We start from the raw sequence: 21,156 nt of genomic DNA on the forward strand, positions 1-21,156 counted from the left end.
TTAAAAAAAAAAGAATCTACACAGTCTATTTTAGGGATGCAACCATGTGCTGCTAAGAAGAAAGTGTAATCACTTGTTAATGAATGAAATACTCAATATATTTCTTTTAAATCTAAATTGTTGATTGTACTTTTTAGTTTTTTGTATTATTCTTTGGAGGATATGTCCTCTGGTGAGAGAGGTCTGCTAAAATTACCCAGTATTAGTATGCTATGGTCTATTTGATTCTTGAAATTGAGAAGGGTTTGTCTGGTGTGTGTAGATGCTCCATAGATATTAATAAGTGTTATGTCTTGTCGATGTATTATTTGTTTATACAGTATGAGATGTATTTCTTAGTCTCTCCTGATTAATTTTGGCTTGAAGTTAACTTTATCTGTTATGAAGACAGAAACTCCTGCCTGTGTAGGAAATCCATGTGAGTGATATATTCTTTTTCATCCCTTTGCTTTTATTCTGTGGATGTCTTTGCTTATGAGGGGAATCTCTTGGAGACAGCATATCGTTTGATCTTCATTTTTAATCCATTCTTCCAGTATATGTCTTTTAATTGATGACTTTAGTCCGCTTACATTCAAGGTTATGATTTAGATATGATATGCATTCTCAGCCACTTGGGTTTATTTCTGGTTTTTAAGTTGAAATAATTTCTCCTTTGATTGATTACTCCTGTAGCATAATTCCTCCCATTGCTGATTTTTGGTTTGTTTTTCATTTTATCTTCATGGAATATTTTGTTGAGAATGTTGTGTAGTGCAGGCTTTTGAGTTGTGAATTTTTTTTAACTTTTGTTTATCATGGAAGTTTTTTATTTTATCATCTGATCTGAAGCTTAATTTTTCTGGATATAGTATTCTTCATTGAAATCCATTTTTTTTTTTCCCTAAGAATGTGGTATTAATATCCTAGGACCTCTTATCTTTGATGTCTGGCTTGAAGTCAACTGAGATCCCAATTTCCCCCCACTCCATATGTAATCTGATATTTTTATCTCCCAGCCCTTAAAATTCTATCCTTATTCTGTAAGTCATTTTCATTATAATGTCTTGGTGTGGGCCTATTTTAATTATATGCATTTAGTGTCCTGTAAACCTCTTCTATATGATCTTCCATTTCATTCTTTAGGGTTGGGAAATTTTCTGATATTATTTTATTGAAAAATTTGTGTATTCTTTTGGTTTAGATCTCTGCTCTTTCATTTATTTCAATAAATCTCCAAACTTCCGCTTTTCATGTCATCCCATATGTTTTGGATGTTCTGGTCATGGTTTGTTAACATCTTCTCTGCATAGTTAGCTTCATTTACAAGATTATGTATTTTGTCTCATTGCCTGATTTTATGTCTTCCAAGTGGTCTAGTCTTTTGCTGATTCTTCTATTGAGTTTTTATTTGATTTATTGATTTCTTCACTTTGAGGATTTCTACTGTTTATTTATTTATTTTTTTTTTTTTTTCAGAATCTCTGCCTTTTGAAGTGATCTGGAGTGTTGTCTTGAGCATAATGCTCCAACCTCTGGATTGCTGGAGTGCAAGAGGTAATATAATTGTCAGAATTCCTGGAGGCAGTGTTTAGGTTGAAGTAGGCTCCAGACTCTTCACTGAACCCCATTGTTTTGGAGATTTTAAATAAGCACACTTCCAGAGTCCAAGACTTACTGGTCCAGGCTGAAAGACTATACCCCAAGGATTTCACTTGGATTCCCTTTTTGTGATGGGGAGCCAACTGTGAGTCCCATACCTCACATGGAGAGCCTACAGTTCCTGGTCTTGGATTCAGACTCCAATTTCTTCCCCCTTGTTCTTCCAAATTCCTTACCAGAAGCATCTCTCTCACTAGTATTGTAAGGAGCCAGATTGGAGAGGGAGGTGTCTGGAGGCTGAACATGACCAGTAGTGTGTTAAGAGACTACCTCTCTCCATGTTTGATTTTCTCCTGGTCATGTAAGAACACTATATGTCATTCAGTGTGCGTTTATTTATTGGGCCTGTATTTCAGGCCAAACTTGGATTTACTAGGCATTGGTTCTGTCTGCTGCTAGCCTCTTTGCTGTGGCTGCAGAATGTTTCCTTATGATGTCCTCTGCATGCTTCTTGGAGGGATTGTAGCTACTCTTCCTCAGCAGGATATTGGATACTACATCTTTCAGGTTTGTTGGACAATGTCGTTGATATCTAAATGCTGTTTCCAGATATGCTTTGGGTCTCCCAAGAATCCATACAGGCTTCTTTAATTCCCTTATCCCTCCATTGTGCTCATGGCGGAACAACTCTGGCTGGTGTTTCAAGCCTGGCTGTGGCAGCAGCTATGTTGCCTGGGATTTTTTAAATTTTTTTATTTTTTAAAATATCCAACCCCCAACTCTCCAAGTCACTCCTCAATTTTTTTTTTTTTTTTTTTAACCCATCTTGTTAAAACTGCACGTCTTCTTTTTTTGTTTTCCCACCACAGAGCAGCCAGGAAGGCAACCTCTCTATTCTGCCATCTTGAAAACCTCTCCCACAATAATTCCTTTTATTTGTTATTTTTAGTTATGCAGAAAAGTAAAAACCATTTGATCCTTTATACAAGCATGGAATACATCTTATTCTAATTGGGAAACCAATATTGTGGATGTACACAATGTTGAAATTCACCATGTTGTATTTATATATGTATATATGAATGTAATCAGATTCATTCTCCTTTATTTCTATCCTACTTTGTGTGTGTGTGTGTGTGTGTGTGTGTGTGTGTGCGTGCGTGCATGCGGGATGGGGATTGAACTCAGGTCCTTGTTTATGCAAGAAAAGCACTCTACCAACTGAGCTGTATCCCCAGCCCTCTGTCTTCCTTTCTTCATTCTTTGTCTAATCCAATAAACTTCTATTTTTCCCCTCCTCACCCTCCCTTGTTATGGGTTAGCATGCACATATCAGAGAACATTCAATCTTTATTTTTTTTAATTGGCTCTTTAATGTAGATGATGGTCTCCAGATGCATCCACTTATAAGCAAATGTCACAAAATTATTCTTCTTTATGGCCAATTTATATTTCATTATTTATATATATATATATATTACAGTTTCTTCATTTATTCATAACTTTCATTGGACATCTAGGTTGACTCTGTAGCTTAGCTATTTTGAATTGTGTTGCTATAAATATTGGTGTGTCTGTGTCAATGTGATAGCTGATTTTTAACTCCTTTGTATATATATCACATAGTGATATAACCAGGTTAAATTCCATTCCAAGTTGTTTTTTTTTTTTTTTTTTTTTTTCAGAATCTCTATACTACTTTCTAGAGTGGTTGCACCAATGTGCGAACAAAATTGGAACAAAACTGTAAAATTTTGAAAGCTACCTTTAAAATGTTTTATGCTACACATTAGAACAAATTCATCAATATATAGATAATAAAAATTCATGTAATTCCATCTGCTTGGAATTCTGATGCAGGAGGATTGCAAATTAAAAGCTATCCTTAATAACTTAGGTTTCAATTCTTGCTTTTTAGGAAAAAAATGGCATTTTTTTTTTTTTTTTGTACAGACAAGAAAATGTTTTATCTTTTGTATAGTATTTGAAATTTTAATTGTGATCAAAACCACAAATAAATCTTGCTATTTCCAACATCTCAAGTATACTTAGTTCAAATTGTTATATAATATGTCTTTAGAAATTTTACATTTCAAAAAAAAAAATGAAATCTCATAAAAACAAGGTTTATTTATATTCCTCCATCTCAAACACCATTCTCCATTTTGTTAAGTTTAGCTATCTTATTTATACTAGTAGAACAGTTCAGTGTTTTTCTTTTAAAAAATTATTTATTTACTTTTTGTTTTAAGTGGACACAATATCTTTATTTCATTTTTATGTGGTGCTGAAGACCGGACCCTGTGTCTCGTGCATGCTTGGTGAGCACACTATCATTGAGCCACAACCCCAGATCCACGTCAGTAGCTTCTAGTGACTTATTTCTTTTATCAAAGTCTGCTTTATGTTTTTCCTTATTATAGCTCTTACAAAATTTCCTACCTTTTGGACTTGAAAAATATCTGTAGTTTATATATTTTAAATTTTCTTATTTACTTATTTCAAGGAATATTTTGTTTGCTTTGACATGATGTCTCTTTTGAATAATATTTTAACAATTGCAAATGTCTTAATTTGCTATAAACTTTGGGTTTACTACCATACTCACTTAGAATTCTATATGCCTAGTGGTCTTATTGCCAGTATTAACTATTGAATATTGTAGCTTTTTAAGTCAGAACATTGTTCCAATTTGGTTGTGTTTTGAATATTTTTGAGTTATTCATAACAATTTGTAGAATATCTTTTTTCTCTTTTTGGGAAAAATAACATTTGGAGTTTAATAGATATTGCATGAACTTCCAGAAAACTTTGAGGAGTAGAAATATCTTTTAATTTTGCCCTTCAATTCATGAAAAAGACCAAATCAACTAATTATGAAATATTTATTCATTTTCTAACATCACTTTCACTTTTTAAAAAATATTTTTTTTACTTTTAGTTGGACACAATATTTATTTCTATGTCGTGCTGAGGATCTAACCCAGTGCCTCACAGGTGCAAGGTGGGTGCTCTACCACTGAGCTACAACCCCAGTCCCTCTTTCACTTTTGATTTTAATTTTATTCCATAATATGTAGGAAATGTTAATATTTTCATATATATTAACTTTTTATAACCTGAGTTGTTCTATCCAGTATAATATTTCATTTGCTATTGAGAACATTACTTTTGTAAATGTAATTTGTTCAAAATAGTTTTTCTGAGTCTTTCTTTTTTTTTTTTTTTTCTGTTTGGTGATTGCCGTTTTGTTTGACTTTACAAGAAGCTAGATATTGTGTCTCCTAGTACTACAATGTTATTTCATACTACAATGTTATTTCCTATTTTGTTATCCAATTTTTTCAATATTTGCTTTCTATATTTGGGAAGTATGATGTGAGTTACAAGTGTTCATACTGTTATTGTAGTAATGGAAGGGGGGAAAAAGTTTTCATTTTTAAGTTTAATTAATGTACTTTGGTAATGGGGATTGAGGCCAAGGGTGCTGAACCACTGCTCCAAATCTCTGGTCCTTTTTATATTTTATTTTGAGACATGATTTCCCTAACTTGCTTGGGGCCTTTCTAAGTTGGTGAGGCTGGTTTGACCTTCCTTAAGCAGCTTCCTTAGCTGCTGGGTTTTCAGGTGTGTGCTAGAGCACCTAGCTACTTTTATCATCATATAATTTTCTAGTCTACCTGTCACAGTTTCTTTATTAAAAATCTGTTTTGCCCCATGTAACTGTTATTTGAAACTATGTTTTCCATATTGTAATTTTCTTATTCCACTTTTCTTTTGGTTAATGTTGTATGCGATATTCTCATATTCTTTTGCATTTTATTTGTGTTCTTACACTTAAAGCATTTTATACACTACATACAATAGTATTTTTTAGATTAAGTTCTATTAGTCAAGTTTTGTGATTTGATTGGTGTTTTATAATACTGCAGGTACAATCTAACAAATTTCTAAAAGTGAAGAATTACTCCTTTCAGAGTTTCTTTATTTCTTATAATTGTTTATTCTACTTTTCTTAATCAGTTAATTTGTGGTTCATTGATTTTCAGACTGACATGCTTTGATTTCTTTCCCATATCCCTTTGCATATTGTATGGCTATTTGTTTTGTAACTCACATGAGATTTTATAAACATTACATTATGGGGCTGGGGTTATGGCTCAATGGTAGAGTGCTTGCCTCACATGTGTGAGGCACTGGGTTCAATTCTCAGCACTGCATATAAATAAATGAACAAAATATAGTCTGTTAACACAAAAAAAAAGTTTAAAAAAAGATTACATTAAATACATTAAATTTACACTGTATTTTGAGCTAGTAATAAATTCAATTTGATTTAGTATAAAATTTTGTTTTATTCTAATATACTTTCACAATTTTGATAATTTTACAATTATTTTAATATTGCATATACACTAACAAGTTCATATTGATTTTTATGCTTTTATCTTTCAAATTGTATTGCCAGATTAAGTGTTTTGTCTTTGGAAGTGATGTTTTTTCCCCAAAAACTTTAAAATTTCATGTAATTTGTGTTGCTGTGCAGATTTATTTTTCATTATAGTGGATTATTTTAGTATTTTTGGAGGCCAGAACTAGTGGTGATGCTCTTTGTAGGCATTTATATATGTTAAAAATGTTTATTTTTCCTTGCTTTTTACAGATCAAATATTGTCAAAGGTGTAAAAGAAAAAAAAATGCCAACCAAGAACATATATTCAGAAATCCCTTCTGTATTGTAAATCTTCCTAAGGAATTGCATAATAATTATATAGAAATATCTTTCTAGGATTTACGTGTTTTTTTTTTTTTTTTTTTTTTTTTTTGTTTGTTTGTTTGTTTTTGTGACCTCAAGTATTTGTCTTTTTGAATTTTATGGAGGTACTAGAGATTGAACCCTGGAGGACTTAACCACTGAGCAACATATACAAACCTTTTTGTTCCCCCCTCCCCCACTAATTGGAGATAATTGGACTTCTTAAGTTTTGATTTTGGTTTTATACCTCATATTTATAAATTCTGATTTCTTTTTTTATTTTTATTTTTTGGGTATTTTACAACTAAATTGTGTTCTCAGCTCCTGTCATTAAAAAACAAAGGAAAACAAAAAAACAACTTTTTAAATTTTTTTTTTTGTCGTGATGTCATGAACTTGGGGTTGCCTCAAACTTAAGAAGCTCCTGGCTTAGTCTCCCACATTGCTGGGATTATAGCTGTGCACATTAACCCTTGATCTTGAAATATAAAATTCTTCAAATATAAAATTTCTTCAAATATAAAATTTTATATTTTTCAAATATAAAATTTCTGCTTGTATCAACATTTTTTCTCTGATTTTTGTTCAGTTTTCTGTATTCTGTTTTAGCTCATTAAACTTATTTTAAATTTTTATTTTCTATACTTCAGGTAATCCATAACTCAGTTTTTTAATGTTCAATTCCTGCTGCTTTAGTTTGTTACATTGGTTAAGCCTTGTTTTCATTTTGTGTGTGTGTGTGTGTGGTGTATTATTTTTAATTGGTTTGTCCATTTGAATATCAGCCAGTAATGGATTTTATAGTCATTTTGGTAAATAGTTTGGATGTTATTAAAAAATAGACAAAGTGATGCATACTGTCAATCCCAGCTAATTTAGAAGCCATACTAGTGTTTCAAGTTTGGGACAAGTCACAACAATGTAGTGACAACATGTTTAAAAATAAACTTTAAAAGGGCTTGTGTCATAACTCAGTGGTACAGTATCTTTGGGCTTAATCTCAAGAATCATATATAATAAAAGTTAAAAGTAGACGTTTTTGTGAACTCGAAATGCAAATCTTAATTATATGTCCACAGGAGATTTGATCAAGATGTTCAAGCTATATCTCCACTGTTTATTGCATGCATCATTTACAATAGTAAAGTTATGGACTCAACCTATATGCGCATTAATGACTGAATGAGAAAAAATATGGAATTGTTCTTATTGGTTGTAAAAAATCTTGTCATTTATTGTGAAATAAAGCAGATCAAAAAAAAATCAGTTGCAGGAGCATCTGAGTTTGGAAACAACTCAGATGAGTAAATTGATGTTCCCAGGCACTGTGTTTGGTGTAGTGTTGTTCTACATCTGCAGTATTTTATTTTAATGGTCATAAGAAGGTTGAGAGTTGTGTTGGACCACATGAGTGTAGGGAGTGTATTGTGCTGTATTCCTAATAAATGCTAATAGAATGAACAAGTGTTTTCTAAGCACAAAACTGATTATTATAAGAAATAATACAGGTTTTCATTCACTTGGTGTATGTATGTGTATATATGTATATATATATATATATATATATATATATATATATATATATATATATATATATATTTTTTTTAAATACCATGATATATCTAGTAATATATAAAGTTTAATTTGTCAATGAAATAAATCAGTACGTAACAAAAAATTAAAAAATCCAAAGCAAGTCATTTACCTTGATCATCATGTGTGGGGTGTCATCTGTGTAATACAGACATAGGCTATGCCATATTTTTAATTGTCTCTCAAACTTGTTTTTAATGTGAATCTTCTCAAGACATGTATTTTTCCAATTAAAAATTTTGTCCATATATAGTTTTAAAGAGTCCATAGACCTCTGTTGAATATGGTTTATTGTCATCTAAATATCTATTTTCTCCAGGACCCTTATCATGAAAGATAGAAACCAGTTTTTAGAGAGTCTTCAAGAAAGTCACATATGTTTGCACATATTTTGCATTTCTCTTTTTTTCACTGAGAGAAGAGAGTAGGTAGATTTTTTTCGTAGTTGTACAGTGGTATATTACAAAGAAGGAAAGACTATGTTTGACAAGTAACACAGTATCCCTCCCTAGGGATGGAAATTATATTACATTCCTTAGTAATGGACTCGTCTTGTTTACCATTTTTGGGAAGCCATCCATGGACTGTGCTTGAACTAAAACATTGTTGAAGCCATTAGGCAGCAAAGTCTGGGGGTGGGGTGTGGTATGGTGTAAAATTTCTCTTGTTTCAACAGGGCCTTAGAGCCACCAAAGCAGTGGGTGAAAATTTAATGGGATTCAAATTATACCCTATTTTTGGGCAGTTAGATCCATGTAAACCAAACCAAAATATATGAATTCATATTTCTGTTCTTTTTAAACATTAAAAGGGTTAAAATCTGCTTGCTTCATGCATGGCCTAAACTCACCTTTTGTTCAAAACTTGGTAGAATCAGTGTGTACTGAGGCCCTGCCCTCTACTGATTGGGTTACCCTGGTGAAAGCTTGCCTTTCAGGATGTGGATATTTGTTGTGGAAGTCTAATTGGATGGAATTTTGTTCTGAGCAGGCAGAGATAAACAGAATGCATGGAGTATATATCACTTTAGAACTGTTGACTGGGTAGGATCATTTGTGATTTGGAGCAACAATTAAATTATGATTTACAAACTAATACTCAGATAAGTGTGTGTGCAAGAAGGGCACAAAGGTAATTACCTACTAAGGCAGGGGAAAAAAAAAAATGGATTTTAGCCAGATCTGGCTACCTCACTCTCCTCAAAAGTCCTTGACTGCATTACATATTTTGTGATTTTTCAGTTACTCATTAAAGGTAGAACATGAGTCTTATATTTCATTGGATCAGAGTCTTCTATTGTTGTAACCTCCTTTTCTATCCAGTAGCATAGTTGGCTCTGGCAATCTTCCAATACTTTGAAAATAGCTTTTGCTTATTTTCCTAGTTAAGTAGGAAGTCTTCATTCTCATGATAATGTTGTTCAGTTTGGTCTAGTAACTTCATTTATTTTTTGAACAAATTGTATGTGCTCAGCCAGTAGCCACAGCAATGGAAGTATTTACTGATTGCTCAAGTTCAGGAAAAGCAGATTTCTGAAGGCGTGCTCATACTGAGATAATACAGACAATATAAACTACTCAACAGTGAGCAGAACTTCAAACTCTCATTTGCTTTACTTCATTTTACTAATGAGCCAGTTAGTGTTTTATAGTGATAGTGTATATATTGTGGGAGTTCCTAAACATTTTGAAACAACTACTGTTGTAGATATACCACCAAAAGCATCATTTCATTTGTTCCATACTTTACAAAAGACAATTCAAATGCATCAAAAATCTTCATTGGCCAATCAGAGCACATTCTATAGAAGCTGCCAGATCCTTTGGCATCAGTTAATGATAATATTGAAAAGCTTATTGTTGTTTGTCACCAAATATCTTTATTTGATTTTGTAGAAGCCTCACACATTTTACATCATCAGAATGCTTCTAGTTTACATTAAAAAAAAATCTGTAGGGAAGAAGCTTATCAAGTTGTTTGCCAGTATTCATGATGTGTGATACATATTCTGTCTTCACCAACAGGGGACAATCCCCATTCTTTATTGCCAAATCAGCTATGTCAAATGTATGTAACTCACATGCTTCAGTTTGGCAAAAATTATTATGTTCATATTATTGTGAATACTTGTTCTTAATTTATCTTTGCCTCTGCCTGTGAAAAATAGACTATTCAACATATTATTTCTCATTGCCTATGGGCTTTTGCAATATTACACTGTCATTCACAGATTAAAACTGATAATGCTTTAGCTTATACTAGTTCTTTCAAGTTTTGTCACCAATTTCATGTTAATTATATAACAGGCATTCCTTATAATCCTCTAGATCCCGCCATTGTAGAGTGGGCTCATTTATTTATTAACCTACAATTACACAAAAAGGGGGGGATAAGGCCCCAATAAATAACCTTAATCATGATTTTTTTGGTTCTAAATTTTTAAATTTGTGATTCTGAAGGCCACAGTGCTGCTGAGACAAGTCTTCCACTGTAACAGGTCTGTTGGTCCTCGTTTGGTGCAAAGTTTTACAAACAGAACAGTTCAAAGACCAGATTCAGTGATAATGGGGAGTAGAGATCATGGTTGTATTTTCCCAGAAGATTCATTTTGTCCTATTTGTGTACTGAAACGTGCCATCAAACATGGACCTAGAGCCAACATTCAAATGACTAAAATTTAAACCAGAGATGTCAATCCTCACCCCAGCAGGAATAGGAAGCTAATATGGAGGAAAAGGATGAGCATGGATGGCCCTGCCATCACTCAAACTGCCAGTGTATAAGCAACTGAAGAAGCTTATCCAAAAGACTGAGCAGATGGTTCAACAAAAAGTAGATATTAAATCTCCAACCACAATGTTTGTGGTCATGATAACTCTATTGAACTGTGAAGGTGTGTGGGGTCCGTGTAGAAATTCATTGGACCTATTTTGCATATCCACTTATAGTACACATGGTGGTGTGGATTGAAGAATCCATCCCAATATTTACTAATGATCCTGATATGACGGGATGTTTTACAGATATTCACATTACACCCATCCATGTAACTGGATTTCATTATATTGGCTACAATGAGCAATTACCTATATGCTGGTTCCATGATAAACATGCTGGCTGTTTAAAAGTATCTTTTGAGGGAAAGAGAGTATATGGGGGACCTAGACCAGCCAATCATGCTGGCCCATGGGACTTAAGATTATGTGTCAGGACAGTTATTAAAATTGTACATTCTCATAACAAGCCAGTCATTTCCATGGAACATTTACCAATACCTTACTGCTCCAATTGTTCTGCAATAGAATTTTGTACCTTTCTTAAATGGGTGAAATGTGCAAATGTCATGCCCGTACAACATAAAGTTTCTAGAAATAGTGGTTATATTTTGGATTGGTCTCCAAGAATTGGTAAAGGACATCCCTGTAAGGATGCCATGACTCCTGGAAGTTTTATTAGTAATGTTCTAACTTCCAGTGGAGTTGGTATTTTAAAAGATCTCTGGTGTTTAATTGCAGCCTGAGATTTTCTACATTATATAAATGCCCCTCTGCCTGACTTTGTAGGCTACAACTGCAAATAGGTTTTCTGCTATGGCCGCTGAGCCTGTATTCAGTCTCCTTATACTTTAAATCTCGAAATATGTTGAAACATTATGCATGGTATATTTTTGGAATGATGTGTTTGCTACTAGCTCTTTTTTGTATCATGATAATAGGTTGTTGTGCCCTCAGAACAAGTATATAGGAACCTGAGATAACTGCCCATTGTTTGCATTTAAAAAATATATAAGGGGGATACGTAGAAAACCACCTGTGAGCTGTGTGGGAACTAACACAATATTGAAGCCATTAGGCAGGAAAGTCTGGTGTCTGGAAATCCCAGCAGAAATCCTGCTGGTTTGAGAATGTGTGGCTTATGTGGCTTCTTACCTAGCTCCATTACAGTTCAGAACAGCATCAGTGATGGGCATGACCCATTAAGAGCGAAACAAACTGTCTACCCTCAGCCATAACCTATTATTTTGTGAAGAAGAAAGTACAGAGACAAGAATCCTCCCACACTGAAATCTTATACCTATGGATTCCCTTTGATCTATACTGCTATAACTACAGCAAGTGCAGGCTCTATCTTTGTTGGATGCCACCGCCTTCTGATTGGCTTAACATGTCATTGCACCAACTTTGTAAAACATTTCTTCTCTTTTGTGTGTATTTCATGGTTTTAGTTTCATAGGTTTTATTTTGCAGCCCACCCATCCTTCCAACAGAAATGCCCAAGTGGGATGTTTGCAAGAACATGGACTCTAATATGGTTTTAGTAGTTCTCACAATGTAATTTTGTCTGTACATTTTTACTTTTAGTTTATGTATTTTTGGAGTAATGATGGCATTGCATTTATTAAACTGTCCTCCTGCTGATGTCCTGACAGTGCTATAATTTCATATGGTACATTTGCAAAATATATTCACCTCAGTCTATTAAGTAATACCAATTTTATTTATATTTTTTTCAGCCATGACTTCTCATCATACTTAAGAATTTTCATCAGAACAGGGCATAACATATTTATTACAAAAAGTAATAAAGGGAAGATATGGGAAGTGCGACCTTGACTATTTACCACCAAGAAAATTAGGGGAAATTTTAAGTGAGAGTGAATTTCAGAAATCATATTATAAGGAACAAAACCAATTATCAGTGACTGTTCATAATAAAAATTTTACTGCTAACAGATATCAAGAACAATTAATATCTCAGAAAATACTTCCATTTATGCTTGTTACTTTTGAAGAACTCTGTATGTTGTTAAGAATAAATCCACAGCAATTTTGGAAGCACATATTTTCTCTGAAAGGAAATATGAAAAATCTGAGAAGAGATCTAGTCCCTGTCAAGCATCAGAGCATCCATGCCCAAGAGAAGCCCTGTAATTGTAAAGAAAGTCTCAAGTTTAACAATTTTTCAACCGTTTCTCAATCCCTGAGATGTCATAGCAGTGACAAATTTTGAAAATGTAAAGAATGTGGCCAAGCTTTTAATCAAAGCTCAGTTGTTCTATCCCAGAAAATTGACGTTAATGAGAGCTCTGAGAAATGTAAAGAAAGTTCCAAAGCCTTACAACAAAATTCAACCCTTACACAAAACCAAAGGTATCATTCTGGAGAGAAGACTTACAAATGTGAAGTATGTGGCAAAGCTTTTAATCCAAGATCTCTTTTTATTCAACACCAGAAAATTCGTACTGGAGAGAAACCACACAGATGTAAAGAAATTGAAAGATTACTGCTAACTGAACATCACAGAATACATACTGGAGGGAAGCCCTACAAATGTAAAGAATGTAACAATGCTTTTAATCGAAAATCAGACCTTACTAAACACCAGAAAATTCATACTGAAAAGAAGCCCTACAAATGTAAAGAATGTGGCAAAGGTTTTATTCAAAGATCAATACTTACTTATCACCTGAGAGTTCATACTGGAGAGAAGCCCTACACATGTAAAGAATGTGGCAAAACTTTCAGCCACTCTTCAAGCTTTTTCAAACACCGGAGGATTCATACTGGAGAGAAGCCCTACAAATGTGAACAGTGCGGCAAAACATTTAATCTAAAACATAATCTTGTTCAACACCAGATAAGCCATACTGGAGAGAAACCATATGAATGTAAAGAATGTGGCAAAGGTTTTAATTATAGATCATTGCTTGTTGAACACTATAGAATTCATACTGGAGAGAATCCCTACAAATGTAAAGAATGTGGCAAAGCTTTTAGCCATCATGCTGGCTTTATCAAACACCTGAGAACTCATAGTGGAAAGAAGCCCTACAAATGTGAACAATGTGGCAAATGTTTTAGTCAGAAATCAAATCTGGTCCAACACCAGAGAATTCATAATGGCGAGAAACCCTACACATGTGAAGAATGTGCCAAAGTTTTTAGTCAAAGATCACTACTTAACAATCACCATAGAATTCATACTGCAGAAAATCCCTACAAATGTAAAGACTGTGGCAAGGCTTTTAGGCAATATTCATGCATTTTCCAACACCAGAAAATTCATACTGGAGAGAAGCCCTACAAATGTAAAGAATGTGGCAAAGCTTTTAAGCAAAATTCAGCATTAACTAAGCACCAGAGAATCCACACTGGAGAGAAGCCCTACAAATGTAAAGAATGTGGCAAGGCTTTTGCCCAAAGATCAGCACTTACTGGACACCTCAGGGTTCATACTGCAGAGCAGTCCTACAAATGTACAGAATGTGGCAAAGCTTTTAAGCATCTTTCATCAATTACTATTCACCAGAGAATCCACACTGGAGAGAAGCCCTACAAATGTAAAGAATGTGGCAAAGCTTTTACCCAAAGATCAGCACTTGCTGGACACCACAGAGTTCATACTGCAGAGAAGCCCTAGAAATGTACAGAATGTGGCAAAGCTTTTAGGCATCACGCAAGCATTTTCAAACACCAGAGAATGCATACTGGAGAGACGCCCTGCAAATGTGAACAATGTGGCAAAACATTTCATGAGAAATCAAACCTTGTTCGACACCAGAAAATTCATACTGGAGAGAAGCCATGCAAATGTAAAGAATGTGGCAAATCTTTCAGTCAAAGATCAGTGCTTGTGGAACATCATAGAATTCATACTGGAGAGAATCCCTACAAATGTAAAGAATGTGGTAAAGCTTTTAGGCATGGTTCAAGCTTTATCATACACCAGAGAATTCATACTGGAGAGAAGCTGCACAAGTGGCAACTTTTTAAATGAAAGGTTCTTGCTTACTGACCATAGGAGAGTTTATACTGGACAGAAGATCTATGAATTAAAACAATTTGGATGAACTTTTAATAAAATATTAGACTTTCAATATCTCTAATGAACATAGATGCAAAAATTTTCAATAAAATTCTTTGAAATCGAATACAAAAACATCAAAAAGATTGTTCACCATGATCAAGTGGGATTCATTCCAGGGATGCAAGGTTGGTTCAACATACGGGAATCAATAAGTGTAATTCATCACATCAATAGACTTAAAGATAAGAATCATATGAACATCTTTATAGATGCAGAAAAATATTTGACAAAATACAACACCCCTTTAGGTTCAAACACATTTGTAAAGGCTATCTACGCTAAGCCTCAGGCCAACGTCATTCTAACAGAGAATATTTGAAGGCATTCCCTCTAAAATCTGGAAGAAGACAGGGTTGCCCTCTCTCACCACTTCTATTCAACATAGTTCTTGAAACACTGACCAGAGCAATTAGACAGACAAAAGAAATTAAAGGAATAACTAAAGGAAAAGAACTTAAACCAGCACTATTTGCTGATGACATGATTATATACCTTGAAGACCCCAAAAACTCCACCAGAAAACTTCTAGAACTAGTAAGTGGATTCAGAAAAGTATCAGGATATAAAATCAACACCTATAAATCAAAGGCATTCCTGTATATCAGAGACAAATCCTTTGAGAAGGACAAGAGGGAAACTACCCCATTCACAATAGCCTCAAATAAAATAAGAGACTTGGGAATAAGGAAAAAAAAAAGAGGTGAAAGATCTATACAATGAAAACTACAGAACCCTAAACAGAGAAATAGAAGAAGACCTTAGATGGAAAGATCTTCCTTGCTCATGGATAGGCAGAATTAATGTTATCAAAATGACCATTCTAACCAAAGCACTATACAGGTTCAATACAATTCTGATCAAAATCCCAATGGCATTCCTCATAGAAATAGAAAACACAATCCTGAAATTCAGAATAAGCAGGTGGTATCGCTATACCAGACCTTAAATTAAACTACAGAGCAATAGTTACAAAAATAGCTTAGTACTGGCTCCAAAACAGGCAGGTAGACCAATGGTACAGAATAGAGGACACAGAAACTAACCCACAAAATTACAATTATCTTATATTAGACAAAGGTGCCAAAAATGCACTGTACAAAAGATAGCATCTTGAACAAATGGTGCTGTGAAAACTTGAAATCCATATGCAACAAAATGAAATTGAATCCCTGTCTCTCACTATGCACAAAACTTAACTTATAATGGAACAAGGACCTAGGAATTAAACCAGAGAGTCTGCATCTAATAGAAGAAAAAGTAGATCCTAATCTTCATCACGTGGGATTAGGCCCTATCTTTCTTTATGAGACTCCTATAGCAAAAGAATGAAAATTAAGAATCAATAAATGGGATGGATTCAAACTAAAAAATGTTTTTCTCAGCAATAGAAACAATCTGTGAGGTGAACACAGAGCCTACATTCTGGGAAAAAAATTTTTACCCCTCACACATCAAATAGAGCATTAATCTCTAGGGTATAATAAAGAATTCAGGAAGATAAGCAACAAAAACAACAAAAACCCATCGATAAATTGGCCAAGGACCTGAACAGACACTTCTCAGAAGAGGATATGCAATCAATCAACAAATATATGAAAAGATGCTAATTATCTCTAGCAATCAGAGAAATACAAATCAAACTAAAAAAAAAAAAAAAAAAAAGTGAAACGTCATCTCACCTCAGTCAGAATCGCACCTATCATGAAGACAACAAAAAGTGTTGGTGAGGATTAGGGAAAAAGGTACACTCATAAACTGCTGGTGGGACTGCAAATTGATGCAGCCAATTTGGAAAGCAGTATGGAGATTCTTTGGAAATCTGGGAATGGAACCACCATTTGATCCAGCTATTCCTCTTCTTGGACTATACCCAAATGACTTAAAAAATTGCATACTACAGGGACACAGCCACTTCAATGTTTATAGCAGCAGAATTCACAATAGCTAAACTGTGGAGCCAACCTAGATGTCCTTCAGTGGATGAATGGTTAAAAAAAATGTGGCATTTATTTACAATGGAATATTACTCAGCATTAAAAAAGAATAAAATCTTGGCATTTGCAGGTAAATGCATGGCAGTGGAGAAGATAATGCTAAGTGAAGTCAGGCAGTCCCCTCCCCAGGAAAAACAAATGCTGAATGTTTTCTCTGATATAAGGGGGGTGGCTCATAGTGGAGTAGTGAGGGAGAACATGGGAGGATTAGATTAATTCTAGATAGGGAAGAGGGGTGGAAGGGATTAGCAAGGATGGTAGAATGTGATTGTCATCATTATACAAAGTACATGTATGAAGACGTGAATTGGGTATCAACATACCTTTTATACAAATGGAGATATGAAAAATTTTGGTATATATATGTGTATTAAAATTGTAATGCAAGTTAAAAGTACATGTATATTGGCATAAATTGGCGAGAACATACGTTGTATAGAGATATGAAAAATTGTGCTATAAATGTCATAAGGAGTATAATGCAAAAAAAATCAGTTTTTATTAATCTCTGGAGAATTCATACTGGAGAAAAGCCCTTCAAGTGTAAAGAACATGGCAAAGCTTTTAGAAGTTGTTCAAACATTATCAAACTCCTGAAACTTCATACTGCAGAGAAGCACTACACATGTAGCAAAAATTGAAAGATCACTTATTAAACATCAAAGAATTTGTAGGGGAGATAAGCTCTATAAATGAGAATATTGTTCAAATACATTTTGGATGGTTCAACCATATACCACATCAGAGGAATCAGCAGAGAAATTTTACCTTTACTAATTAAAAAATAAATAAAAATAATAAAGACAAAAATCTTTAACAGTTGTTCATATCTTACTCAGCCCCTGAGAATTCATACTGGTGAGAGTTGGTACAAGTGGAAAGAATGAAACAAATTTTTCTCCATTTCCAAAACTTTACTAAACACGAGGGACTTCATAGTGCATAGAAACTCTAAAAAAATTTTAAAAAATATCCAACCTCATATTTAAATTGAAACTTTCTTCATCTAAAACCTCATTCTTTATCAAATTTGGAAGACATTTTTTTTCCAAAATATATGCCTATATATAGATAACAGCAAAATATTCACCATAAATACTAAAACCTTGAAAAATGTTAAAAAAGTAAAGTCTTATCAAGTCCTTATATTTTGATTTCCTTAAGAATTCGTAAGAGAAAGCATTTAAGCATAGAAAATGGGAAATTGTATTTAACTTTTGCTGAAAATTTATAAATAGCATTAGCTAATGTGGTAGAAATAATGCAGATATTTCATTTTTGATTGAGAATAAATTAATTATAAATTAAAGATGATTAAGTGTCTTCACTTCTGGAAATTGGAGTAAACCTATTTTTTTATGCTCTATTACATCAGAGGAAGACCTATGCTTATAATTTTTAACCTGTAATTTTTTTTTTTTTGAGATTTTATAATGTTAATTTTTTTTTTCTTTTTTGTAATGTGGAGAGAACTCAGGGTAGCTTAGCCATTAAGTGATGTCCCCAGTCTTTAATTTTTTTTTTTTTTTTTTGAGACACATTTCCTTATGGCCTTGGTAAGTTGCTGAGGCTGCTCTTGAAACCTCGACTATCTTTCCTGAAGCCTCCTTGATCACTGCGTAATAGGCTTCTGCCATCATACCCTGCTAATTATAAATTTTTAGTATATCCATGTTATTGTGGAATTTGTTACTAAATAAAAGTGAATGTTAGCTTGCTAATCCCTGTCATGTATTGAATCATGTTACTATCAAGGCATTCCATTTTACCAAAGATTCTATATAACAGTAAAGCATACTAAATAGTGATATAACATCTCTACTAATTATTCTCGAAAACTTAAACTCACTTATTTGGGGAATACAATTTGTATAAGTCAGATTGTTATGCATTTCTACTCCTTGTAATTATGGAAAAATTAAGGATTTAGAGGCCACTGCATGTCTGGAGAGTCACAATTCTCCTGGGATTATGAAAACCTCAGAAACTAGGAGTCACAAATTCGTATTCTGTGGAAAGGAGGGTCACTGATGCTTTCACTGGTATCCATGTACTCTTTAGTGCAATAGCCCATTCTGGCAATAGGAATGTCTGGTAACCAAAAATACTGAATAAAGCATTCAGTTTTTCATGAAGTCTATAAGAATAAACTCAGAAGATTGACTAGATTGACTTTAGAATGAGAGCCCAATATGGTACTACCTATTTGGTCTTAGACAGGCACAAGGGAAGGAACTCTAACCAATAACATGTAAAATAATGGTTGTAACACAAGAGTCTCATGCATAGAGTAATTGAAACTCCTACGTAATTCATTTCACTAGATATTTTTTGATATTTAGATAACTTTTATTCTACTTATAATTTGTATTGCTTATTTTGTTTTTTAGAGTATAAGATACATGGCATGACATGAGCTCACAAAGCTGTACAATTTAATCCTAATAGGTCTGGATTATTATTGTTGTTACTTTCAGGTCTTAGAGGGAAAGGAAAACATGCTACCACACAAAAACAAAATTCTTATTCAAATAATCCACTAGACTATGTATGAGTCTTGTTCAAAAAGTAAAAACACTAAAATTTATCCTATATTTTCTCCATGTGTTAATCCTTTGGTCAATAAAACCCTCAGGAATATTAATTAAATTTAAATTGAGAAATAAAAATAATGCAAAAAATATTGAGAACCTTTGAAACAGAAATAGTGTTTGTGGTTCTTGATTATTATTTTCAGCTACATAATTGTCACAGCTATGCTTCTCTACCTTTTTTGTTAATCTCTACTCCTTGTCATCCTGGACAGGAAACTTTAAAAAATAATTTACATGTAAGAAGCCAAGCATTAAAGAAGCCTATCCCAAGAAACCAAACGCTAAATGTTGTCTGTGATAAGTGGATGTTGATCTGTATTGAGGGTTGGCTGGTGAGAATGAGAGAACTTTGGGTAAAGGGGAAGGAGAAATGGAGAGGAGTATGGAGACAGGAACGATGGTGGAATGAGATGATCATCATTACCCTAGGTATATGTATGGCTTCATATTTAGTTCGACTCTACATTCTGTAACAAAGAAATGAAAATTTGTGCTCTATTTGTGTACAATGAATTGAAACAGATTTTGCTACCATGTGTAACTAATTAGAACAAATAAAGAATCAAAACAGATATATTCTAAATATGATGAGTGTGTGATTTCAGAGAGAGTTAGTATAACTTCCAGAAACCATAATAAGATGTTTAGTTTGAAGGAACATCTGCATTATATTGCCTTGATTTATTAGAAGCATTTTCCCAGGAGTGAAGAAAAAGCAAAAAACATCTTTATCATTATCAGTTTAAAAAGTATCCCATTCTATTTAGTTAATGACCACCTTAATTTAAAAAAAATAAAAAAAAAAAACATAGTTTCCAAGAAAAAATAAAGAAAACATGAAAGATTTCCGTAGTCCATGTGCCTGCCATGACCTTTGCACATCCTTGATGAAACATCTTAATAATGCTGTGAAGTGTACTTGAGGGGATCACTAGATTACACAGGTTTTTAGAATAGAGTTCTCTGAATTTTATCTTTTATTTAAGTATCCTTATTGGGAAGATTTCAAAGTCATGGCCATGGAGAGGATGATGTGGCTGGCACTTCCCAGTTAGGGCTCTGAAAATCTGCCTTGATAGTTAGCAGCTAGTTGACTTCAGGTGTTGATGTTTCCCTGATTTGTAAGTGTATTTTCTTCTCTTGTATGCCTATCAATTTCACGTTTTTTTTCTTGATTCCATATTATCACTAAATTAAATTGTATCTCATGTTAAGGTAGTGTCTTTAAGTTTCTCTTGCATCTGATCTTCCAAATTGAGCATGTCCACATGTATGTAATTACATACACATGCTTGTATTATACAATTAAAGCAGTATTTTTAGCATGTTTGTCACCTCAAATATTTTTTATTTGTATGAGGAGAAAATTGAGAATGCTTTCTTTCCTTTGAATGTGTAATACATTATCAATAGCTATAGACACCCTACTATATATTTGCCCCTCTCTCACCTCTGGTTTCATGTCTTTCCATATGATTTTTTTCTCCTTTCCATGTTACCAGCATGATTCCATACACTATGATATGATATGTAGCAAAGTTTGTAGTCACATCAGGCTGATGGCACCCATTGATTTTGGACTTTCAGCCTCCAAAATTCTGAGTAAATTACTTTTTTTTTTCATTATAAATTATGCACTCTTGGGTATTTCTTATAGCAATAGAAAATGGATATTTACAGTGTCATTCAACATCATAAGAATTGTTTTATACTTATTTGTAAGATTAGACTGTATATTTACCTGCCTAGCTGTATATAGGTTAAGATACTC

The 21,156-nt window shown here is 33.5% G+C and overlaps 2 protein-coding genes across 2 annotated transcripts in view; both read left to right on the top strand.

Annotated features, from left to right (window-relative positions):
• LOC139707239 (zinc finger protein 420-like) overlaps positions 1-21,156 on the top strand; it is an 86,413-nt gene that overhangs the window by 41,812 nt on the left and 23,445 nt on the right. The window contains 1 exon segment of the mRNA XM_071617693.1: positions 1,459-1,536. Within this exon segment, the coding sequence (XP_071473794.1) occupies positions 1,459-1,536 (78 nt within the window).
• Positions 10,679-19,959, top strand: LOC139702822 (zinc finger protein 420-like). The gene is made up of 2 exons (XM_071605236.1): positions 10,679-10,823; positions 12,951-19,959. Exons 1-2 carry the CDS (start codon positions 10,679-10,681, stop codon positions 14,348-14,350), a joined length of 1,545 nt encoding a protein of 514 aa, XP_071461337.1. The 3' UTR covers positions 14,351-19,959.

The sequence above is a fragment of the Marmota flaviventris genome, chromosome 1, assembly GCF_047511675.1.
Source record: "Marmota flaviventris isolate mMarFla1 chromosome 1, mMarFla1.hap1, whole genome shotgun sequence".
NCBI lineage: Eukaryota > Metazoa > Chordata > Mammalia > Rodentia > Sciuridae > Marmota > Marmota flaviventris.